At 31.2% G+C, this 26,687-nt stretch overlaps 1 protein-coding gene across 5 annotated transcripts; it reads left to right on the forward strand.

Annotated features, from left to right (window-relative positions):
• LOC129953380 (semaphorin-1A) lies at positions 1-25,602 on the forward strand. Of its 5 annotated transcripts, none has more exons than XM_056066533.1 (8): positions 1-526; positions 13,190-13,505; positions 13,565-14,157; positions 14,505-14,646; positions 16,270-16,701; positions 16,765-17,388; positions 17,460-17,634; positions 17,701-25,602. In XM_056066533.1, the coding sequence occupies exons 2-8, from the start codon at positions 13,364-13,366 to the stop codon at positions 17,927-17,929; spliced, it is 2,337 nt and encodes a 778-aa protein (XP_055922508.1). In that variant the 5' UTR covers positions 1-526; positions 13,190-13,363; the 3' UTR covers positions 17,930-25,602. The 5 variants fall into 5 exon arrangements, with proteins under 5 accessions (XP_055922508.1, XP_055922509.1, XP_055922505.1 ...); XM_056066534.1 differs by having other exon boundaries at positions 16,765-17,286; positions 17,442-17,634; XM_056066530.1 differs by having other exon boundaries at positions 17,442-17,634; positions 17,701-17,945.
• The last annotated feature ends 1,085 nt before the right edge of the window (positions 25,603-26,687 follow it).

The following is a 26,687-nucleotide window of genomic DNA, read 5'->3' on the forward strand; positions in this document are numbered from 1 at the left end:
TAGTGTTTTCGTCATAGTACGTTTATGGTAGAGTGTATGGCGTGGCGCGTCATTGTCGTGAAACTGTTTTTCTTAATTAACTTGTTTTATTTATTTTCATCCTAAGTTCTAATTTTTGCACAGTTTTATCTTACATGCATAATTATTAATTTAATACTTTTAAAGAAACACCATAGAATATATCCTGTGGTATTTTTTACGTGCGATTTTTATAAGAAGGAACATAATGTTTGACACGATATAAAATAAGATGAAAAGATTCATGGATTAAGTTATGAGTGTAAATGAATGTTTGCATGTGGATATGGAAAACAGTGTTATGTTATAAATGTTATGCATCATAAAATTCAAGTAGTTTTTTACGGAAAAAGTAAAAAGAATTTTCTCTGATATAGTCATATAAACAACCGATAACGTATGCCTGCTGTGAATAGCTGACTGTTGCCTGCTCACCTCACTCTTCCCATCGTTTTAAACATATTATGATTTCCAAAGCGAAGTACAGCAACAACCTCTACAAAATGTGGTAAGACCAGATTTTGTATTTGTTTCTTCTATTACATACAACTTTGACTGCAACTGCTAACAACAAAGTAATGTCCCGTGGAGTAACTAAAACCATTTATATGTAGAATCGAAAACCCGAGTTAGTTTTGAGTGGCATTTTGAATAGAAATAAAACATTGAGAATGTGGATATCTTATGCCCGTATTATAATATATTTTTTTATATTTTGATATGGGTCTCCACAGAACAGTGTTAGAATATTAAGAAATCTGTAAACTTAGAAGAAATATATTCATTAAATCTTAACCTAATTCCATTTTTGTATGCGATAAATTTGTGTACGGTGCAGCAACACTGCGAGTTAAAAATTGGATTGAATTACCTATTTAAGATGTTGTTCCGCTCAAATATCAAATGTACGTTTTATTCGAACGCGCCAGAAGAAAATTTCCTACAAAATTATATAAATTGAAAAGAAAAATATTGATATTGAAACTGGTCCCAAAGATATTAGTATCATTTAATTTCATTGTATGCGTAAAGTGCCAAAACCTTCGGAGATCAGAGATCACACCGTCAACGCAAAACAATGACAAGTTACACTTGGGAAGAATTAATATTGCTACCGTTTAGCGAATGGTTCCAATCGGGAAGCACAAAGATTGAACGTTGAGAGGTTCCCCAATTAAAGAAGTTTTAACTAATAACTTTTTGCAAGACTACAGTCGTCTTCGGATACATGGAGTGAAATGTCATCTGGTAAATTTTGAACATATGCCTTAATCAAACAAGATGATATCCATGTTTTTTTTTCATTATTTGCTAAAAGTCGTATGCTTTGCATTAAAAAAAGCTGTAATCCGCTGAATTAATAATTGACCGGAGCAAATCAAACTTAAGTGGTTTTCCTTGAAAAAAGTAATTGATATATTTCCAAAATCTAATATAAGTTTTAGCATCCGCTTTTCTGTCTTTTATTTATAACCACTAAGCGCATTAAATTTAAACAAAAATCATACTTAATTTCAATTCAAAATGCAATTTGAATATTAAAGATTGTATCGGTCTATCAAATAAAATACCCAATTTTACTGATTTGGTTGTAATGGGAAATTTACTTACAATTTGTTATGGTCGAGGAAGAAAACAATATTTCTTTCTTTTTATTTGGAATAAAAAACAACAATAACAAACTGTTTAGGTATGTCTGTTGCAGTGTGGCATTCTAGGCCAAATCACGTTCGCTGCAGAAAATGTATGTTTAACTTTTTTTCTTTTAATATCGTTCTCATTCATAAAATGAAAATGATGTTGGTGCTTGCATTAATTCGCTATGATGGTGATTTGTGAGTTTAGTTGTTTTTTTGATCAATTTTGTTATTAGTTTGATATGGGTTTGTGGGTTTGATGGGTTTATTTTTAAATTTCTTTTTTTTTTCTTAAAATATTATTGGAATAATGGACGAATCAAACTTAACTACAAAGTACACATTTGAAATGAACATACATAATAGGTATATTGTTTAGACTTATGTTTGGTAGGTAATTAGTAACTACATGTAGGTAGGTATTCATATGCACAAATGGAGGTAAGTAGTTACATAGTACAGTCCCTGGCGATATTATAAGATGCACTGCAGAAATTTTATAATTATTAGATTCTTCGCAATATTTTTAACGTTCAAGAATGGATGTATGGTTACATTTTTATGCAAGTTGGAATTCCATGCCACACAGCCCGGTCCATAAGAACTTATTTGAGGGAAGAAAAAATCCCTCTGTTGGACTTGCCGAGAAACAGCCCTGATATGAACCCAATTGAAAACGTGTGGGAGCTGATGAAGAGGGGAGTAGCTAAAGATGTGTTCACTTTTTGAAAAAGTAATTCACGTGTGGAATCACCACCAAAAAATGCAAGAAATAGTCAAATCATGCATTGACGGTATGCTGCGCAGAATTGAGGCTCTTGTTAAAGCAAGAGGAGATTCAACAAAATATTGAGAAAAATAACAACAACAAAAACTGAAAATTTAATTTAAAAAAAAATTCTCTAAATCTGTTGCTTTATTTCCAGGAAGAAGTTTATATTCTGCATACAAAATAATTTAAATGCAAAACAATTTTCGAAAACCTGATTAAAATAGCTGAAAATTAAGATTTTGCATAAAATCTAAAGTGCGTCTAATAATATGTCCAGGGACTGTATGTAAGTACATACATACAGTGTTGGAAAAAATAATATAAACAAGTGTCTTTATCATAAGCGATATACAATATTTTTTTTTACCAATTAAGTGTTTTGTCGTTAGTCTTTCTATATTTTAATCGTACCTAATAGTACTCTCAAATGGCAAAATTGTTTTGTGGGCACAACTTTTTGTTTTCACTAAACAGTAAAAAGTTCTATGCAAATAAGAGAGCTGCGTGAATGCATTCATTCAACAAGTACAGTAGTTCACTATACTCTATTCACTGTTATTTTACTAATTAGAGTACACTGAAAATGAGTAACACTCCATAAGCCACAGACATTGTACAACTTTTGATGCTGTTATCTAAATGAATACACCGTTTGATTTCTCTCCTGTACGTACATAAGTGCTTCATTCAAACAAAACTAGTTCAAATCTAACTGTCTTTAATACACTGAGTACACCTTATGCTTTGCTTGAACTGGTGCAGTTTGTAGTTTATCTCTGGCTTGCATGGAGTGAAGGCGAAAACAATATTTCCCGACCCTGTTTTAGTGTCAAATAATGTTTTTAAATATTAGAATGGCAACAAAACTGAAATATGTACAGAACTGGAAAACGAATACAAAAATTGGTAAATAAAACTTTCATGTAAAAATCTAATCTATTGCTCCCTTCTTTAAAATAAATTAATTGATCTTAACAAATTTTCTTCATTAGCACACTTCTTACACAGCCTGCGATCTCCTCCAATTTTTTCTATTTTGAAAAGGATATATAAGAAGTTTTTATTTGACTAGTAAGATAAATGAGGATATTCGGTGTACTCGTTGTACACAGTGACGAATACCCATTCCTTATGAGTACACTACACTTAATGTTTTGGTACGAATGGGTGCAACCTTCATTCAGTAAACAAATATCAGGTGACTCATTCGTTTTGATTTTCAAGATGTAAGTGCAATGAATAAGGTACCTGAAAAAAATATGAATGTCTTGAAACTGGTTTCAAGTCATTTATTGCAGTTGTCTAATGCCAATGATGATTTCGTCTGGAAGAAATAATAGAAACAACTTACTTTAACTTTTATTCTAACGTAAGGATCCATTTTTTGTATGCAAATAGGCGTTTTGAGTTTGTTTATAAGTTTGTTAGATTTTTTATATTCGATACATGACAAAATTTTCAAAAGGCTTCTATAACTTTAATATGGGTCGTGGATTACATTATACGCCCTTTGAACGCGAAGTGATGAAAAAACTAAGACAAGCTGAAAAAACGTTGGTTGAAATTGCAAAAACCTCAAACTGTTGGAAGCACGGTGGTGGGAATATAATGATTTGAGGGTACTTTTCAGCATCTTGTGTAGGTCCAATATTTTGGATCAATGATAAAATGTGCGATGTGGATTAAGTCCATATCCTTAATTCAGTTATGCTAACATTAACTAAAGAGGAGGTTCCAATTAAATGGGAGTTCATGCAAAATTATGACCCGGAGCACCCCTCAAAATTGGCTAACAAATAGTTACAAAAAACAAAATCAATGTTTTGGAATGGTCATCACAATCCCCCAGCTTAAGTTACTTTCTCGCTACAAAAAAATACCAGTCTAATTTTGTTTCTATTATTTTTCCACGATGAAGCAGCAAAATAATCACAAGTTTACTTTTTATTATTATTATATTTAAACAAAAATGGTTGAATTTAAACAATAAATTATTACTAATCTATCTGTGTTGTTTTTATGTTCCTACTCACAAATACCTTTTTATGTATTGAACAGCAAGCTTGTTTCTATTATTTTATCCAACACTGTATGTGTATAACATAAGTTGGGGCGTACCTATTAGATTTTTCAACCATTTTAGATGTATTATTGCCAGACTTTAGATTAAAAAAAACTTTCGAGTGAAGAAAAAAGATATAATTAAAGTGGAGTAAAAAAGGATTCTAAAAGCTATATTGGATCATGTTGCCATTTTACCAATGCACTGTGCGTACAAAAATAACATACCTACAATTTCTTCTCGCATTGTCAAAATTTGTTATATGCAAACATACATTTTTTAGTATATGGCTAAAGGAATTATTTTTCTGTTTTGTTTTTGCTTTTACGTATTTTTTTGAGATATTGTTTTGCCTTAGGTTGACAGTTGCCGGTTGCATGGGAGTAGTTTTGACATTTAGCAGTTTTTGTTGTCGCATGTCAATGGTAAAGAAATTTTTCTTTTCTTTCCCTTTTTTCGCTTTATTTTTAACTTCCTATACGAAGTTATTGAAAATGTTGACATTTTTCCACGTTTCAAGGTCTCTTTGAGTCGAAATAAAAGATTTTTAGAATAATGTCTATTGATGCGTGTGTACATACGTTCGCGAATTTTTTTTTCCTCGTCCATAGCTCGAGAACCACTAGAGATATCGACTCCAAATACATTTTTGTATACTCCATTCCTGAAAACCTTACTCGCACATAGGAATGGTTGAGAGTTGTAAGTCGCTAGAATATAGTTCTCAACGGACTGTTGCGCCACCCAATTTATTTATTTATTTTTTTATACTGACAAAAATGCAGAAAGATGCAGAAAGGACTCTCAAAAAATTGGCTGGGTGGTTTTATTACCATACCAATTAAAAACAAATATGAAAATGGGCTAACTCAAAATATCTCACGAACCAATAACGGTAGATACTTGAATTAAATTTTAATTTATATATTGTAACGTGGTACCAAACAAGTATATTTTTGAAAAAAAAAAAAAAACAAATTAACTGTTTTTTCTATAAAAAGATTTTTTTCATCCCGAATATTTTGGGAACAAAAATCTACAAAATAATTTTGTACAACGGAGTATAACGTTTTTGACATCGGGTAAAATTTTTGGGAAAAATCGAATTGACAGTTTTAGGTAAGGTAAGTTGGATTTATGAATTCTCTTGTGGGAACTGTCAATTAATCCATTGACCGTATTTTAGAATTGAAGAAGAATAGTTATATTGACATAAAGACACTGGAGTGTCTTCGTTTTAAAATTAGCTGTTGTCTATAAACAATTAGCATAAATCGCAGTCATTTTTCTTTAGCACAGATTTTGCAAAATATGTTAGGACATTTCTTTAATGGTAATTTGAGTTGACTCTTCTTGATATAATTCTTCGTTTTTTAGAGTCATCAAGCTTACACGTGTTTTCTTCTTCGTCATTTTTATTTATTTAATTCCAATTATTTTCATCTCTCCTTAACAAATTTAAAACAAAATAATTTATTTGATTTAAGTTAGGCATTGTAAATTGTAAAAAAAAAGTTTCAAGAAATAGTGATGCATTATTTTTGTGCAAATATAAGTACAATTAAATAAACTATATGTATTCCATTTATTCAATTTAACCAAAACTCCAAAACAAAAATGGTAAGAAAGTGGCAATTTTTGTACTCACGAAAAACTAATAGTATCATTTAAAATACCTAATATTAATTAAATTAAAGCTTCCAATGGCACTCACCATATGCTCATGAGGGTTATTGTCGTTTGAGCAATTTTCGGTGTCCACTTCTGTTTGTAGTTATACAATCGTATAACTGTTTGTGTTAGCATTAGCGTGTGATATTTTGTTGTCTGATGCTTTATAGAAGAAAAAGTTTGTGTAAAATCCAATAACTCTGAAGAAGTTGGCTAGATTGATTGTTTGTATAGATGGATATTCACGACTTACTCATGTGGGGAACATTTTCCACCCATTCGTTCTTATCCTTTGAGTACTGCTTCCATTCCGGCAGTAGGATTGGTCCTTATATTCCTCTTTGCTCCTATAATACCTATACATTTCATTCACTTGTGAAGGTTTTTAGATTTTAAGCTAAAGCTCTCTAAAGCATTACAACGGGCCATATTTTCATAAATCCACATAATGGTTATTGCATCAGTAGAATGCAATCTAATACTTTGAAGATCTCTGTATTTGGACCCCAGTTCAGATTTGTATCTAGATTTTGGTATTAAGCTTGATCAGGTAGTTTTAGAGGGGTGGGTGGTGAAAAAACCTTGTTGACTAGTAACTCGGATGATGATACTATAATCTCTATACCACCTAGTTTGCTGTGTATGTTTTAACGTACACATAATCTATTTCATAACGGACTGCTTTATTTCGAGATCTTTGATTGCGTTTTTGACATAAATGTCTTGAACGTTGTTGAAATCGTCGTCGATGTCTACGAACGTAGTCAGTGTATACTCCTAATCATGGAGTATCTTTTCTATTGTTATACGTAGTGTTAGCTCGTTACTACACTTTTGCCTTTGTAGTTAGCATGTTGTGTGTAAGACTGCTACGGGTGTGAATGTCTAGAAGTCTTAATCAAGGTTTATGTAGAAATTAAAAATACTCTCATCTATTGCTACAACTAAGGGAAATATTTATGTATAGCATCAGAGGGAGTATGCCGTCAGGGCTTGGCTATTTGAATAGTGAAAAGTAACTTATAGCCTATTTTCTTTTATCCACCGTTATCTTACTAGTTCTACTAGCGATCCAATTGGAGTTGGTTCTTTGTCTAGAATTTTCTAAGTCTCGCTAACTCATTGGAACTTTTTATTTCGTCACAGAATGCCCATCAGTTAAATCTTAAGTCCAATTTCGGACGTATTCGTTCATTCTTTAGCCGTACTACACGAATATGGAATGCTTTAGGCTCAATATTTCCCACTGATTACAATGTGCAGATATTCAAAACCTATGTGCATCAGTTTCTCCTTTCCTAATTGACCCTTTAGCACAATAAAAACAATATTATTGAAAAGTCTTCTTGTTTCTTGTTTCCTCACGCTGACAAGCTAATTAGTCCACTAAAGTGGTTTTGTGCCTGTAGTTGAAGGTGGATTAAGAAGCCAACTTTTTTCGAAATGTGTCGGCATGATTCCTGTTAGTTCAGTGTTTTTCTAAACATTTCGGTTCAGATATGTTAGTTGAGTTAAAATGTTCTATTTTATTGTTAAAGCCAAACAATAACTACATTATCATTAACTTTATTAGTAATCAGCTTGAATTAAATATTTGTATGAAGTCACAGCTAGAAGCTTTAACTTACCCATGTAAACCTTTACTAATCTAAAAAAAAATTACCCTACCTGAGGCCTTTTTACTTTTGTTGGGGGAATTTTTTCCTCTTTTCTAATTAACATTCACCGAGAAAGACCAACTTGGTACCACCTATTGTTAGAAATTATCTTATTATTCAATAAATAATTTAAATTATAATGAAATAAATAATAAATAAATAATAATAAATAATAAACATAAACAAAAAAAACTACACAAAATTTAAAATAAATTAACAATTTTTGTTAATTTATTTTCAATGATTTATGTGTGTTTAGATCTCTAAGGGCTCTTGCCACAGTACGAGTGTGAAAAAAAATTGGTCCCATAGAATCACTAACTCGCTCAAGTACAGGCGGAGTCATAACACTCACTGGAAGCGTAGAATTGGCGGATAACTGCCTAGCAAAGAGATTAGCTTTCTCTAAAGAGCTAACAAAGGGAGTGACAACGGGCGTAGGAACCAAAAAAGAGAGTTTAGAAAATTCGTCAAACATTTAAACAATAAAAACAATAGGTATATTCTTCGTCACCCGACACAATGTGCTAGAATCGGTTAGTAATACATATGAAGAAATTAGAAGCACACCATGCTAAGGTTAATACAAATACTAGTCTTTTTTACATGCGGCCAATCCAAAAAACGACGTCGTACGGTTTTGCATTCGCAGCTTCGAATGAATCAACTTCTCAAAGCAATGAGCAAGTCAAATCATGAATTTAATTTCAAAATCAAATTTAAATACAGGTTCACAATAAAAAAAACCATACATTCTCATTATGTAGATTCAACCTTAATATCATTGATTTTCTGCATAATATTCTTAAAGATAAATGCAATTAAGGAATTGGGTTTTGCGAAAAATATAATGAAAAACGATAAAAGTGTAATAAAAACAATAAGAAGTGATATCTATGTAAATTTTTAAGAAAATCAAGCTTAAAAGGTGTTACTCCTAATTGTATAAAAATAAATAAATTAGGCGGCGCAACAGTCCGTTGAGAACCAGGGCCTAGTCACTTACAACTCTCAACCATTACTGTGTGCGAGTAATTGCAGGGATTGAAGGGACCTACAGTTTATATGCTGAATCCGAACGCCTAATTTGAGAAACACTTTTTCATGACACGAATTACTCTTGGAGAATTTGTCAATTCCTCGCAAGAGGCAGTAACGTTAAAATGAAATTTCATTTATCACGGACATTCTTGTGAGCTAAAATGGGTAAATTGCAAAAAAAATTTAAGTATAAACCGAAATTAGCTTGATCCTATTACATTTATATACTAAAGCCCATGTTCTCCATTTCACTTATTGTGAATACACTTTTCAAAAGTTAATTGGGGTGTTCCACAATTCGTACACGCAAATGGAAGCTCTGTATTTCGGCTTGTTCCATTTTTTGAACGCATTCAAATCACATTTTTTATTTCTGTGAATTGATCTTTTATAGTTTCTTTCTGCTAGGAATCGGAGGGTTGCATCAATTTTTTGAATTGAAGGGATCAGGTATTATAAAAGGTTTTATTTTCCTTTGAACATATAAAAAAGCGACTTAGCTTAATCTAAAATTACAATGAAAGCTTAAAAGAAGAAATAAAGAATTTTCTTATTTATCAGAACAATTCTACATAATTTTCACACACTTACGAGATTTGTCTCGCAAAATTCGACTTCTTATTTTTTCTCTTGAATTCTGCTTCCTTTTTTCACTTAAAATTGACAATAACATTGCATCCATCTTCGATGATCCTTTAGTTCTGACAGTTCGAAGCAATTTCGAAGTTTACGAAATCGATTGAATTGAGAACATGCAATTTCATTACACGTGAAATGGAAAAGTGATTTCAATTCACTTTCGATCGAAATTCGCCGTAAATAAATGTAAAAGGCGAAATTATAATTTTCACGTTGTTCATTTTACAATTCATTTATTCATTTTGTAACTGTTTTAAAATATTAATTTTCACAAAAATTCCAATGTTCACGTGAACTTTAATAACATTTCGATGTGTCATATCGTAAATTCAAATTTAATCTTATTGTGTGCAGGCCTTCCAAAAATGGTTTTGTAGTTTTTCCAGTAATAATTAAAGCAAAACTTCTTACGCACCTGATGTGGGACCATTAAACAGAGTGGGATGGAACCTTTAAAAGCAATTCTACATCATTTTATGAATATTTTAAAAATATTTACATTGAACATTTTGGTCTTATTTTTAATTAATTGTTTTTGTGATCCCTCTAAGTTCACATATGCCCCTGTTATTTATGTAGAGGTTATATCTTTTACTGTAAATAGTAGATGTCGGCTTTTGTGCGCAAAACAAAAAGTAGCCCGTAATATACAATTTTACCACCACGACTAAAATTTGTTGATGCTGCTTTGATTTCAAAAGTAATAAAAACCATGTGTATATTCAATGCTGAAACAAGTACTGTTTACCTATGGACAGACTCGTCAGTAGTTCTTGCATTGTTAAAAAAGTCATCACGTTCTTGGTAAACATTCATAGCAAATCAAATGAGCCTCATTAGGAACAACGAATGATATATTCAATAGAAATACGTTTCAACAAGCTGACATGTTATAAGCTGACACAATTAAAAAATTGAAGAATCGAGAGTGACAACTTACAAAGTTTGAACGAATAGAGACAAAATGTTTTTCCAGTAAGATGGTAGATGCACATTGAAAGGAGTACAAATGTCTGGTGGGAATCTCATTAAGATTGGTTTTTCATTTTAAAGCATAAATGACGTAGCTACTAGATATTTTGCAGGCTATTGCTTTTTTAAAACATAAACTAAATGCAAAATGTTTGTGAAAAATGTGTCAAGAAAGTGCCGAAGGAGACAATTTGCATTTAAAATATGACCGAAGTTTAAATAAAACTAAAAGAATATAACAATTCAAATGAACATCCCTTGCTCTTATGGCTTCATACTTCGACGCAAGTCCTTTCAAGACAGAACATAGTTAGAAAATGCTTTGCAAATTACTAATACACGTTTTCCACTTTGGTTTGACAATAATGATGAATGCTATTCGCACAGACTAGACACATTCAACTTTTTATAAATCGTTTTATTGTAGAAAAATTGCAAATATGGTGACTAGACAAAATCGTTTGCAAAACGAAAAACAATTAAAACCTTAAAAACTCGATGAATATCCAATATAACATTTAAAACGTGTTGTTAATCCTTATTTGTGTTATACGATTAGTCATATCCCCTGGAAACTAGTTCATTGAAGTAAACTAACCTCTGTTGATACATCGTTATCAAGTGTTTTTTTTTCATTTGTCTATATGTTGGCTAGTTAAACATATATATATATATATAAGTGTATGCATGTATTATAAACCATAAAAAATTGGTATTTTAAAATAATGTTAAACATTAACACTTATTAACATTAATAGATCTCAAATGCGATTTTAAAGTAGAAACTTGCTACTAAAAATACATACACATACTTAGTACTCTTCTTATATATAAAAATGAAGGCCAATTCTTTCGTTGAAGTTCAATGATGGTTTTTACGGCGAGAAAAATTCGTATAATTGCCGGAAAACCCATAAAAAGAACCGTTTTCTTTTTCCAATACAAATGTTTTCTAACTAAAACGTAGTCAATTTGAGCTTTATTGCTATACTTTTGCAAATATGTAACCAAAGGGAGTGATAGGCTGTGATTGGAATAAGAATTCCAATGATGATGTTTACCAATACCAAATGGACCGCTATGTTAGTAGTAATGAAGCAGTTTGGCGAATATTTTATTTCCAATTCATAAGAGACACCCTTCTGTTGTTCACTTAGCTGTACATTTAGAAAATTGACAAAGAGTGTATTTTACATCACAGAACGCAGTACAAAGAGCTGCTCAGCCAAGATCTACTACCTTAACCAGTTTTTTTGAGACATGCCAAAACGATGATTTTGCACAAACATTGCTATATTCTGAAATGAAAAAAATATTATACCTGTAATCAATCCTAAAGGAGATTCCAGGAAACAAGGAAAACCATTTCCAGGATACCTAGATGTATATTCCACCGATACGAATGGTCAAATTTATTCAGTACATCCAAGCAGTGATAAATGTTTTTATTTACGATTGCTATAAGTCAATGTACGTGGCCCAACATAATTTCAACATTTACGAACTGTTGATGGTGAATTGTATGGATCCTACAGAGTAGCCTGTCAACGTTTTCTGTTGATAGAAAATGACGCTCATTTGGATCAAACTCTCAATGATGCTTTAATATCATCACACGCTCATGAAATACGAACTTTCTTTTCTATAATCATATCTACATGCTTCCCATCAAACCCAATTGATTTGTGAATCATGTACAAAGGTTATAAGTGTTATGATATTTTGTATAAAATACGGAATAGAATGGAAAATCCAAATATACAAATCAATGAAGAAAATTACAATGAAGCATTGATTTCAATTGAGGAAATGTGTCAAACACTGTTAATTCAATTAGTAACAAATGATGAAACTGGAGGAATTTACTTCTAAGATGCACCTGGTTATACAGGAAAAACTTTTTTGATTTCTTTAATATTGGCAACAATTCGCTCACAAAATATAATTGCACTTGCACTCGCTTCGTCGGGAATCGCAACAACTTTACTTGAAGGTGGTCGAACAGCCCATTCAGCACTACAATTTCCATTAAATATGCAAAGAAATGAAACTCATTGCAAAAGCAAAGGTTTTGCAGCAATGTAAATTGGTTGTTTGGGATGAAAGTACGTTCGCACATAAAAAATCTTTGGAGGCTTTAGACAGAACCTTAAAAGATCTACGAGGCAATAATAACAGATTTGGTGGTACAATGATTTTATTAGCAGGAGATTTTCATCAAACATTGCCAGTGGAAATGGAAACACATTCTCTAAACTCATTGACATTGGTAATGGCAAATATCCTATAGACATGTTGACTAAATAAATAAATTGGGTGGCGCAACAGTCCGTTGGGAACGAGGGCCTAGTGACTTACAACTCTCAACCATTCCTGTGTGCGAGTACTGTTGTCAGGAATGGGAGGGACCTACATTTTTAGGCCGAATCCGAACGGCTAATTTGAGAAAGCACTTTTTCATGACAAGAATTACTAAAGAGTTTACTGTGTAGAGCAAGTTTTTATCAGTAAGATTGTAATTTATTCAAAAATATATATCTTTTCAGAGAGCTAAGTTTTATTTTTTTAATACGTTATCAATAATTATTTCAACGTTTGGGTGACTATTATTGTTCAAAATTGAATTTTTTTAGTTGAATATAAATTAAGTTATGTTTATTTGCACACCAAGTTTGTACTCTCTAAAAAATTTAAAGCAAGAATTTTCTTTTTTTTTCAGAAAATAAATCCGATGACAACAAAAAAATTCTGAGCGATATACTGCAGTATGAAACGAAAGACGAAATTTGTTTGATCTTTAAAATATCTTTTTGAGAAAACATTTTAGATATAACCTTAACAATTTAGCTAGTTAGCATAAAATATTTTTACAAAATAAAAAAAAAAATCAACAATGCATCTTTTTCGAAATGAAAAAAATACAAATTACAGAAGCAAACCATTTAGCACAACATTGACATATGCATTTCTTGTGATTACACTTTCGAAAAGTCTGACAGCATGGGCACCAGATTTACGTCCAAAATTAACCCCTAGTAAGTGTTGCCTAATTTAACAAGTAATAATGGTTAATATATTAACTTCTTTTTATTAGAACAAGATATCATATTTAGATATTTTGGCAACCACACTGATTTTTTTAAGATTCTTGACTATGACCAGACAACGCTTCTACTGGGAGCACGAAATGCGGTCTTCAACATCACTTTCGATGGTCTACGTGAGAACTACAAGCTCGAATGGGAATCATCGGCTGCCGATCGCGAGCTTTGTGCCCTCAAAGGAAAACGCGATGAAGATTGCCAGAACTACATTCGGGTTTTTGCGCGAAAAAACGATGGACAAATAATGATTTGCGGTACAAATTCATATAAACCAAGATGTCGCCATTACACAGTAACCAACGATCAGACGTTTGACTTAATTAAAGATGTAGAAGCTCAAGGTGTATGCCCCTATAGCCCTACGCATAATAGCACCTATGTTTATACGGGGAGCCAGCTATATTCTGCTACCGTTGCGGATTTTTCTGGCAACGATCCCTTAATATATCGCGAAAGTTTACGTACTGAACAATATGATTTGAAGCAATTAAATCAACCGGATTTTGTGAAAGCCGTCGAAAGGAATGGATACGTGTTTTTCTTTTTTCGAGAAATCTCAATGGAATATATGAACTGCGGAAAGGTGTGTTTTAATATATATTCTTATATCTTGCCGATAAGCTGATACAAAATTTAAACATATTTGAAGTTTCCAAAGGATTAACGGCTAGGTCACTTTTCTTTTAAATTAAACAAACTATGAAATATTTTAACAATTTGTGTGTTCTGTATGGTAATTTATTTATTTTTTTTTAAATATGGTTCTACAAAAAAAATTAAAATAAATTCAACTTTTTCGTTGAACTAAATTATTATGGAAGTTGAAAAAATGAAAAAAGTGCAATACTTTTGAACTGCCGTTTTTCTGCTGGTGACTTCATACGTATAAAAATGCCTTTAGTGACTTCAGTTTTGTTTACCTCTCTTTAGGCAATCTACTCAAGAGTTGGAAGAGTTTGCAAAAACGATAGAGGTGGGCCTTATACGTTATCGAAAAGTTGGACCTCATTTTTGAAAACAAGGCTAAATTGTTCCGTTCCTGGAGAATACCCTTTTTATTTTAATGAAATACGTAAGAAAAAAAAAACATAAGTATTAAGATTTTCTCGTAAGCGTATTATAATAATCGTTGAGTCCTAGCAGTCATCTTCGATAAAGTCAAAAGCACCTTCTTCTTCGTATAAAATATTAGGCTCCATATTTAATAAAAAAAAAACTACATCAGCGTATAGTCCCATTGTGTTTCGGAGGGTACGACAGTTGTGCTTATCAGTTAGATGCACTCGCATTTTTCTCAGACGCCAACCCTAAGTCGACAAAATGCAGAGTGATTAGTAAAAGGTGCATCAAATGTTGATCAGAATACCGAGAAGATTGATTGACTCTTCTAGAAATTCCCCGAAAATTGAAGATTCGTTGTTTATTTTATAGAATTTTTTGGGCCCTGGCTTTCCATGTTGCAAATTGTGTGTTTCTTGGCTATTTTTCTTAGAAAAATGCCCCTTCAGTCTTAACGTGATATCGATATTTTTATTTAGTTTTCAAATGACATAAATATTTATTATTAAATGTTGATATTTTTAAAATGTATTAAGGCAAATCAATTATTTTCATTAAAAAATTTTGATTACTTGTTTTTAATATTTTTTAAAAATCTTTTCAAGTAATTTATTGAGTTGACAGTGTAATAGTTAATTTCATACTATTTTGACTTAAATTTTTTTAAATGTTTACATCCTGATCAGTAAAAGATATAGAATTTAGTTTTTTTATCTCCTTTTGAAAAACTGCTGAGGGGCACATGTTTGGCTCATCAATAGGTAGCCATCCAAATGGATTCTTAATCTTATTTTTACAAAATATTTTTTGTCCGAAATTTTTTACAAAGTAAATAGTTTCGCTGTTGACAGGACTCTCAGCTTTTCATTTTTGTTTTAGGATTCTCATCCTTGTTTTTAGGATGTGGATCTACCAACGGCATTGTATGATAAGCTTATTGAATTCTGAACTCGACAGCATTGTCCAATATGCAATCAATAACCGTGAAGAATTTAATGTTTCGAACGTACTGTGAAGTTCAGAAAATTTCGCACTACGAGGATGTTGAATGCTTTTCCGCCACATAGCCCATGAAAGTTAGCCCGCCTTGAAGTATAGGTACATCCATTGTCATTCTCTTTACATATCTATCACTTCATTTCGTTCGAAGACATGGACCACTACCCACATTTCTTGGGCTGCAAGTTTTTTTTAAATCGTTAACAAGAGACTACATAATAATATATTAATTAAATTATGTGTTTCTTATTCATTAATATTTTTGGGGACTCCGTTTATTTTTTTCAGATACAGCCTTATGTATTCATAGATTTTATTCAAATTAGAAATACATTATTAGCTTTTTTTAAGAGTACAAATAAAAGTTAAGTTAAATTTAATATATTAATGTCTCCAAAACAAAGATATTTTGTGGGCATAAAAAACAATCAGTTAACCGTTTCAACATACAAATGATGCAATACTCGGATAAAATATGTACGCATTTGTTAAAAGTTTAGAGAGTTTTCATTTCTTCTGTCATTACTTTATGAGAGAAATATGTACATTTGTTACCCTTAAATAGCTTTATAGATTGAGTGATTTACAAGTAGTTGCATACTTAAAGCTTTTAATTTTCTTTTAAATATTTTTTTAGAGGCAACAAGTGGTATCATAGAGGCATCAGAAGGCACCAATGGCATTGCTTTAATATATGCAGTTTTTACAACTCCTACTAATGCAATACCTGGCTCAGCGATATGTGCCTTCTCTCTCGATGATATACTGGCAGCTTTTGAAGGACGTTTTAAATCGCAGAAAGATAGTACGTCCAATTGGTTACCCATTCAGTTAGAGAATGTTCCCGAGCCTCGACCGGGCTTGTGTGTTGATGATTCACGCACTCTATCAAGTACTTCGGTGAATTTTGTTAAAAATCACCCCCTTATGGAAACTGCTGTACCAACGCTCTACGGACGTCCACTTTTAACAAAAGTCACAATGGATCATCGCCTTACATCTATTGTTATCGATGAAAATGTGTCTGCTTTGGACAAGACAGTCTATAATGTAATTTACGCGGGGACAGGTAAAAATAATAAATGTAAAATTTGTTTTTGTATAATAATGAGGGTTTTTTGTTTTGAATTAGATAATGGAAGCATTATAAAGTTCATCAACATATCCCCAACTTTAGACAATCATGGTCGCCTGCAAACAGTGATCATCTATGAAACACAAGCCCTTCCCCTAGGAACACCAGTCCGGGAATTAGTTATCGCCAGAAAAACGCAAATGCTTATTGTAGTTTCTGATGGCGATGTTACATCAATTCGACTGCACCACTGTACCAGTGTACAACGTTGCGAAGACTGCATTAATTTGCAAGATCCAAATTGTGTTTGGGATGTTCATAATCATGAATGTAAAGCATTCACCAATTCCCGCAAATCAACTCCAATAATGATGGATGGTTTTATTCAAAGTCTTAACACAACTGCGAAAAATACAGCACGAATATGTCAGAAATATGGTGATATTGGAAATCGTGTCGATCAAAGACAGAGCCCATTGGTGTCACAATCCACTAGAGGAACGGTTTCGGGTGTTGGACAGATAATGCCCTCATTTGGAAGAGATTTTGACAGTAATGAATTTGGAAAAGAAATATCTGGTATGAAAAGAGATGATGGTTTAACCATTTCAACTCTTAATAATGAAAATAAAATTACTTTAACATCGGTTGATTCCAAGGATTTATTGAATTCTTTACCAGGTAGGATGGTATGTAAGTTAATTAAGCATACATTTTTTTTCAATATTTTTTAGACTCATTCAATAATGAAGATGGCAAGCTAAGTGAAGAAAAACGTTTGCAATTAGCTGGAAAAAGTTTATATTGGGTTCTCATTCTCATAGTTCTGACATCAGTTTTTGTGTTCGGAATAGTCGTTGGATTTGCATCGCGGCGAATATGCAAAACATCTGCATTTCACACTGAACATAGAAATCAATTAAATCCGTATGTTTATAATTAATCATGATGGAAAAAGGTATTGTTTTTAATATAAATTTTCACTATTTACAGAAAACCTCGGCAGTTTTTAAAACGAAACAGTGGAAAAGATGTTAACCTTTTAGTAAATTCAAATGCATTTTCAACAGTGCTTTGTAATAATAAAAAAGATAATATCGGTCAGGATTTTGTTGGAGACAAGGATCGCAGTCATGAATGTAAAAATTCAACTGAAAATTTAGAAAAAGAAATTCCCTGTAAGACTTCAACGTTGACAAAAGTTAAGCGAACATATATCTAACTGAGATAGATTTAAAGTCAATGTTCTTATATTGGCTCACCAACAAAAAAGAAAAGAACAAATCCAAGGAAAAGTTGGTTAGTTGAAATCATTAATTCATCGTTGAAATTACTTCAGCTATTTTCCATTTCATTGGGTGGGCAGTAACTCATTTTGAATTCTTATTTGCACTTAAATAAATTATTTAGTTTAAGTCTCTGCTATTAGGTCGAGATAGCTGAATTATATATTATTTTTTGCAGAGACAAAAATAGCAAGATAAATTACCTTATTCATACTTTTTCTGCATAATCTCTCCACATAAAATTTTGTTCAGAATGCATTATCAACATTTTATTTTGCATATTGGTTTTAACTCCATACTTTTAGTATTATTTACTAAAATACAAATATAATATAAAGCAGGAATATGAAAAGTGAATGGGATAAGGTGCACAGCGAGTAGCTTGGGTTAAGACAAGAAAATAATTGCAGTGGAGGCGGTCTTTTTGTCCTCGTTTAGACAAGGCAATTTTCTAAAAAAATTACCTAAAACAGAAACGAAAATTTAGAAAAACGGTAACACCTACAGATTCCTGCAATATCATTTTGAAAACCCATTAACCCGTTTTATAATTAATTTTAAATATTTTTGTTTAAGTGTAAAGTTTTTAAAAAATTGAACATTTCCCCTCTTGCCTAGAAGTGTGCAAATAGACCCACCTGCCATACGATATTTTTTCTTGTCTACTCGATCTAGACTCTTAGTGCAATTATACCAATCACCGTGCATAATAACATTCGTCGACAGAGTGAGGTTTTTTTTTGTTACTGGTGCACGAACAAAACACAATTTTTTTGTAGGATTAAGATGTTCTGAATTCGAATCTCCCCTTTAAATTTTTTCACATCAGGTTTTTAAAATATGCTGAAGACTATCAAAAACGGGTTTAAGAATTCGTTTTAGAAGTAATCCCAACTCCGATTTTAGCTACAGATATGGACATTAAAAAAGAAACACCAAACAGTTTTAAAAATTCAATTTTTTATTGACTTAAAAAGATTTGGTCCTCATTTTCTTATTTTTTTTCTTTCAAACTAAAAGTAACCATTATCCATAGTAAAACTATAACTTAAAATATTTTAAATTAAAAAATCTAAAAAGGAAACAATTTTCGTGGAAAAATAGTTGCAAAGCTTTATAAAAAATTAAATCAAAGCTATTCTGGATTTAATAATTATTATATTATCTGGTAGCCTGGCCCTTAGCTTTAATTACAATGTCAATTGATATATTTTACCACTCCCCCAAAATGTTCTATAGGATTTAAGTCAGGCGACTGGGATGGCCACTCCAATACTCTGATTTGTTGGTCTTTAAAATACTTTTAAGCAGATTTAGATGGTGCTTAGGGTCGTGTTGTCCTGCTGTAGAAAAGATTTGATAGGCATGGTCTCGTCTGCATATGGAAGCATTGTATCCTTCATGATATTTACCTTGATAGTTTAATACATTTTACCCTCAATCAAATGTATTGGTCCAACGCCATGTCAAGAAAATTAACTTAAAGTATGATACTGCCACCACATTCTTTACCGTTTTCTGAATGTATTTGAGATTTAGAAAGCCTTCTATAGATTTGTCTGTCACTTCCGAACAAATTTATCTTTGTTTCATCCATCCACAAAGCATTCCCCTACTTTTTGCCTCCTTTTTGACCCACTCCAATCAAGATGGTCGTAAGCCAATTTAAACCGCGTTGTTGTATTTTTTCTTTTCTTTATAAAGGGCACCATTCTTGCGATCCTTCTGAGCAAGTTAGCTTCAACAAGTCTTCTACGAACTGTTCTGGAAGTAATTGGAATGATCTTTCAGTCTTCTCTTGGGGTTGTTTTGCTTAGTTTTCCCAGCTGTTTTTGGCTCTCATCGGTCAAATTGCTTTTGCAATCAACTTGAGAGATTTGATTATTATTCTGGCTATTTCCCTTAAAGATTTTGCCTCAACGTTTACATGGACCCATGTTTTCCTTAGAATTAATTGTAATATTATTAAAATAATTTAAATTTACTTCCTAAAGTGAATTTATTGATTTATAAAAGTAAAATAAAATATAAAAAAACTAATATTTTTGATACCATTTAAATATTAAAGTTTGTGTTCCAATGTGTTTCTATTATAATGCCCACCATCTCAAAACAATCAACAAGCAAGAAAAATAACATGTTATTTTGTATAAGAGAGTCTTACTTTTTTGATAACGGTTAAAACTACTTATAGTGCATGTTGTTGTTTTAATTTGGTTTTACTCTTAGCAACTGTCTGTGCCTATTTTAATGTTCATTTTCAACATTATTTTTATATTTATAGTACTATTCAATTTTTATCCAGTATTTGAGGAAACATAAACCCAAAAAAAATATCTTTGACAAAAAAATGAATTTCACCTTTCATGGCCTTGTACCAATAAGGATTTATTGATCTCAGCGTTACCTGTGGTATTACTGGAGCGCTGTTTGATTAAATCTTCAATCTTGTTAATATTTAATGTAAACTGGATTTTCTTATTACAGTATAGCAAAATATAAGTGGGAAAAAATAATAATAATTAAATTAAAACATCCTTGAAGGTTGTTGTCTGATTCAACCGAATCTTGAGCGCTGTTGCATGCTATCAAAAATCGTTTATTATAAGTGAATAAATTGTTTTATCTTATATTATTATATTCTCTAAGTTCTCTTTAAAGACAAGTATTGCCTGAAAAAAATGTTTCACAAAATAAATACCTCCTAAATATACGTACGATGGAATTTTAATAAATAAATTCGTGCAAAAGATCATTTACCTTATTTTAAATGATTTTATCTTCTTATTGTCTCTCAACAATTCACTAAAGTTAACATCAAAGAATGGCTATTTTATTTTTTTTTTAATTTCTTTAATCCATATGACATCTGTAAAGTTAGTCTTATAAGAGCATTGGATGCAACGCTCCTGTCTATAGTTGGGAATTCCAATTAATTATTATTTGAAAGAACTATCACTAATTAGACATGTTCGGATGGCTGTTTTTAATAAAAAGGGAATTAACAATTGACTAGTTAGTGAAAAGAAAAAAGGTTAAAATGTTGGAGTCACTTAGTAAATTGGTTACAATAGGTACTGTTAATATTGCTGGAAGATAAGCGCACACTCAAGCGGATTATATTATCCTTATTATGTAGACACAGTGTGAGGACTAGGAAAGGGAGAGAGGTGTCGGTGCACATTGGTTTTGAATTAGTGAGCTATTGGAAGCATTGTTTTAGGAAATGGAGAGTTTTTTTTCTCGGAGGAAAAGTTTCCATTTGTATCTTCCAAATCGCGCAGTAGGTTTAAAGCTCGCAAGACCTTGTTAAGAGTATTGTTATTGAATAAATACAAAGGTTGCAGTGGTTAAAGATTGTACAAGAAAACGTGTAGTTCTGGCTCTAGTTTGGTTACAGTGTCAGGTTGTGGCTCGGATACATGTTCATGTTGTGGTTGAGGTGGCTCAGGTACAAGATCGGGCTCTAGTTGTCTAGTCTAATTAATAGCTTCCAGGGTTCGAGTGGGAAAGTGTGTATGTAATTCAATATTCATAATATTCTGCTTTTTCAGTTCAGACTAATCTCTAGCTTACATCCTGGTTTCTTTTTCCCACCATCGAAGTCTTATGTGTTCTTCTTTTGTGAAGAAGAAATGGTAGGGGGTTTTGAAAATTAGGTTAATTGTTTTAATTTTGACGGTTATGTAGGATTATTTTACCCTGCGAACCCCGAACTATGATGCCGTCCACGATGCTTACGTCTCTACTAGCTAATTGATAAAGTTTTAGAGTAATAGTTGTTCCTACATAAGGCACGTCAATGTCGACGATTGGACCGATTGTCCAATGAGGGAAAGCGCATTAGGTCCCTTGGCTCTTATGTACAATGTTATCGGAACACTGCTCGTGCGTCAAATTTGAAGAAATTTGAAATTTTTATCGTTTTCAAGAGTTGTAACAGTTTGATTATGTATTTCTTAAATTATGAAATGCTTCAGAATTACATTGAAAAGTGCCTAAATTACAATTCAAAATTCTAACAGTGACAAGTAACTAGTACTCAAGTAAATAAATGTGATGTAAAAACAAAATTTTAAGGTGGAATATAAATATATATTCATGCAAGGGTTATGGTTCATAAAATTGGTTCATATTTAAAACATGTATCAATTTCTTTCAAATAGATTACTCACCTCATTTTAAACCCCATCAATGCATATAATTCAAATACCTGCAAATACAATTAATTTCATACCAAATCTCGTTTTTTTCCGATTAATTAATATTATTAAGAACAAGATTAAATAAATAGGTACCAAATAAAAGCTTATCAGTACTACATAATTTCATTCTCAAAACTGCCGCAGATCAGATATATGGCCCATTGAACCGTTTGATGTTTGTACAATGTTCAATTTTATTTTAAAGTAAATACTGAATAGATCTGCATGATTTAAATATCAAATGGAAGGAATTTTTGTCACAAATCTGCAAAATTAAATAACTTGTATAAGTATTTTCCCGATATAGCAAAATAGTTATTTCATTTTGAATGCTTTTTGATTTGTATCATTTTATCAAATGTATGTGTTACCGTTATTTTCTAATTTTTTCTGTTTTAGGTTACTTTTTTAAAAGGTTTTTCTTTCGCTTGAATGGAAAAAAATAGGCCTTCTCGACCCAGTTTACTCGCACCACTTGAACTTTGTATACCAAAGACGCAAAGTAAATTTTCTATTTCGATTTGTTTTGATTCTTTATATCTTAAATGTTTTAGAATTCTTCTGATATCAGCCTTTGAAGAAAGTGGCTTCCTTCTTCAAAAAGAATTTTTTGTTTTTTACTTAATAATATGTGTTGCATTCTCATTGCACAAGAATACAAAGTGCAAAAAAAAACAGTTATCAAAAATGGAGACATTTTTTATGCTTGGTGAAGAGAATTAATTTTCGAAAACATCTTTTTTCTTAAATTTGTAAAAAACTCTTTCATTTTTTAATAATCTTCTTCGTGTTTTTCTGACATCTTTTTCGTCTTTTTCTGACACAGGATTAACGCTAACGGGCTGACGAAAAAGACGAAATCGGAGGTTATAATCAGGACTAATAATTTGTTTTTAATATCAAATATCAACAAACTAAATTTTAACAAATCATAGTTAAATATGTATAAATAAAAACAAACTTCCCGTTAACAAAAAAATAACGACTCACTATAGGATTAAAATGTTGACTCGCTTGGCACGTGTATAGACAACAAACAAAACCCAAACTCTGGTACAGCTATGGCGGCCGTCAAATTGTGCGATCCGCAACTAACTTGATTACCAACATTAAAATTCATAGTGGGATTTGACGTTGAGTCGGCGATATTTCGCACGAATTTCAAATTTAAATAACACAACTTACTGACGAACGAAACACAAACATTTCTTATTTTTGTCACTGCATTATAAGAGTTGTGGTATATATTTATTTATATACATCACAGATTGTATCAAATTGATAAGTTTTCTCAATTCAATAATAATGTTTAATAGACAGTCAATTAATTGTTGGTTTTCGAGGTTTTGACATGCCAAAGGACTGACTTTTTAAGAATTGATTGTTTTTTTTTTAATAACTTGTATTCAAAATGAAGAACTGAAATTGGGTGACTAAATAAAGGTCTTTCCATTGTTTTAAAATAAATTGTAATCTCAATAAAATATACTAAGACTTTATTGGTTGATGACATCGAGGTACCCAACTTTTTCTATTCTGGTTTCAAATATAAGAGTGTGAACAATAGTTTATCTACAAATAAAAAAAAAACATTTAACATGAAAATTTCGTACTCTGTTAATTTGTTTTGTATTACATTTTGTTTACCAAAGGATTGGTAAATATATCAATTTTCCTTGAAGCTTCGTCATGTTAGTTATATAATATTTCCGAACAATTTGTCGGAGTAATAACTATCAAAAAGTCTTTTATACCTATATTTTCGTGTCAATATCTGTTTCTAGTTTATTCCTTAGTCGATTATATCAAAACAGTATTTTAAGCTGGTTAGTTCCTTAATCAATAAACCTAAACTCGATTGCAACTAATTATGTGTTAAGTATATACCAGTCCATCATGACTTTAGTCAACCACCTGGAACTATTATATAAGTTAAAAGTTTATTTTCTATACAGTTAATATTTTGTTTATCAGTGTCTTATACTGCATGCAGATATCTGAAGTCTTCGAAAAGAAACACACTGATGCATTAGCTGCCTTCTTTCACTTCCTGTTTCAAAAAGTAAAAATTAAGAACTTGAGCCAAAATAAAATTTGTTTTCTCTTAATTTAATTAAAAGTAGGTAAGCTATTAAGTAGTCTGTTTTAGGATATACAAAATTATTTTATTTTGCACGGGTTACTTTTTTGATTTCTGAGAAATTCTCGCTGCGATTAGGTACAGTTTTAATACTATTTATCCTTATAATTTGACTGCTTGACTTTTGATTTAAAATTTAAACTACAGACAATTGAATTCAAATGTATGATACTTCACCCATTCCATTGAATAATATCTTATAGCACCCTATAAAATGTAAGATGTATGAAAAACATACTTATATATGTTACAGTTTAGTTAATTATTAAATCAGCTCACCTCACTTAACTTTTGAGCTAGCTCTTTAATTGAGAGCTATGACATAACATTAAAAGAGAGCTAGCTACAAAGAGAGATGGTCTGTGAGCTGACGCCGCTCTTTCTGAGCATATTTGCAACCCTGAAAACTACTCTTCTATTTGTATAATATCCCCAAAGCCATCATAGGTAGAATCCTTTAAGGCTACCGCTTTTATAAGTGCCTCCGAACCTTATTTCAACTACATAATACATTAATACAAATTTGTATGACACATGCATTCTTTCTATCGAATTTATATTTAAGTAAAAAGAACTTATTGTTTCTATGCAAAATATGTAACTCAACATTAAGGCTAACAAATTGTGTACTGTACAAATTTACATTATAAGAAAACATGTTAAAAATAAAATAAAAATAAACATCAATAAATTTATAGAATAAGCTAAATTGATTATTATAGCCAATTTTCTGAAGCCTTTTTAAGTACTTAATAGGCGTTTGAATCTTTAAACATTCTATTATGTTTATTATGCCTTTAAATTATGTATATTGAACGATTTACAAAAACATATACATATTTTATAATAAGATGCAAACAAATATTTTTACAATTTTGAGATTTTAAAAAAAAAATAAAAAAAATAAGTATGAAGATGTTTCATTCTTTGAAATTTCCTCGAAATAAATGATTTTTAAGGAACTTAAGAAAGAGTATTATAAAAATGTTGACAAATGATGTTATTAAGAATAATTATTTAAATAGTTATTAAAGAGTAAATGGTATTATATTTTTTTACTCAATATTATAAGCAATATTTTAGTTTCTGAACATTATTGTTCGTATTTTATTTAAAACTTAAATTTTGCTCTCAATCTACAAAATTCAAAATGTGATAACAAATATATTACAAAATAAACAAATTAATATTTCTATTCGATGTAAAAAAAGTAACCATGGTAGGAATTATTTTATTAAATAAATCAAAAAAAAAATAGAAACAAAATACTGTGTAGACTTAATACATTTAAATAATTAAGCGCTTCTCCCCTCTATAAGTGCTTAGGTCTCATCAACAAAAACCTTGTTGCCTTCAAAAACATTTCCTTCATTAGTAGCACAATGCGAGTTATTGTAGCGACCTAAAAAGTGACTCGTCAATCTTCTTCTAAAACTACCCTACCATAAAGCTTTTTACTTTCAGCGGTTCTTTAAAATTGGAGCATAGTCCAGAGTTTGGTCAAACTAAATCGAAACGGAGTTATTTGTTGAGGTTGGTTCCATACTCATGATGTTTTACACTTATGACACATTTCAAATAGTGAAAAATAAAAAGGAATAAAATATCTTTTCTTTTATAAATACCAAACATCGTAGAGTTATATCTTAACCTTGAATAATAATACATTCTTTTCTGTTTTACACACATAATGGGTCAAGAAGAACTGATAGTCAATCTATTACGATTGTCAATTTCCATCTTATCTTTATGAAGCTTGGCAGTTCAAAGCGAAATTCATTGCCCGTTGGATTCGATTCTCTTTAACGATAGTCAAAGTTCATCAATACTTTTTGTGTGAGGCGGTTATATTTTTAAATTATTAACAATCTTGGGAGTGGCTCATACAAATTTTTTTTCACAGGTACTGCCTCTTGCGAGGAATTGACAAATCATCCAAGATTAATTCTTGTCATGAAAAGTGCTTTTTCAAATTAGCAGCTCGGATTTGGCTTAACACTGTAGGTCTTTTTTATTCCTGATACTATTACTCGCACATATGAATGGTTAAGAGTTTCAAGTTCTGTTCCGCCTTTCCAAAAAGCAATCTGGAATTTCGCCCTTGTAAGATTTCACTTCGAATTTAGAATTGGTCGTTCGAAAAATTTATTGAAATCATTCATAAAATTATAGGAAAATCACACGCATCACACAATTGAGTTTATGAGTCCGATTTCCGGTTTAGCTTGCAGGCAAACCAATATGGCTACCGAGGATTTATATCTTTACTAGAGTGTTTTTGTTACTACACCCAGATGTTTTTAGAAAGACGCAAATAAGTGCAAAAGAGTAAGTAGGTGAAATAGAAAT

This window comes from Eupeodes corollae, chromosome X (assembly GCF_945859685.1).
Source record: "Eupeodes corollae chromosome X, idEupCoro1.1, whole genome shotgun sequence".
In the NCBI taxonomy this organism is placed as follows: domain Eukaryota; kingdom Metazoa; phylum Arthropoda; class Insecta; order Diptera; family Syrphidae; genus Eupeodes; species Eupeodes corollae.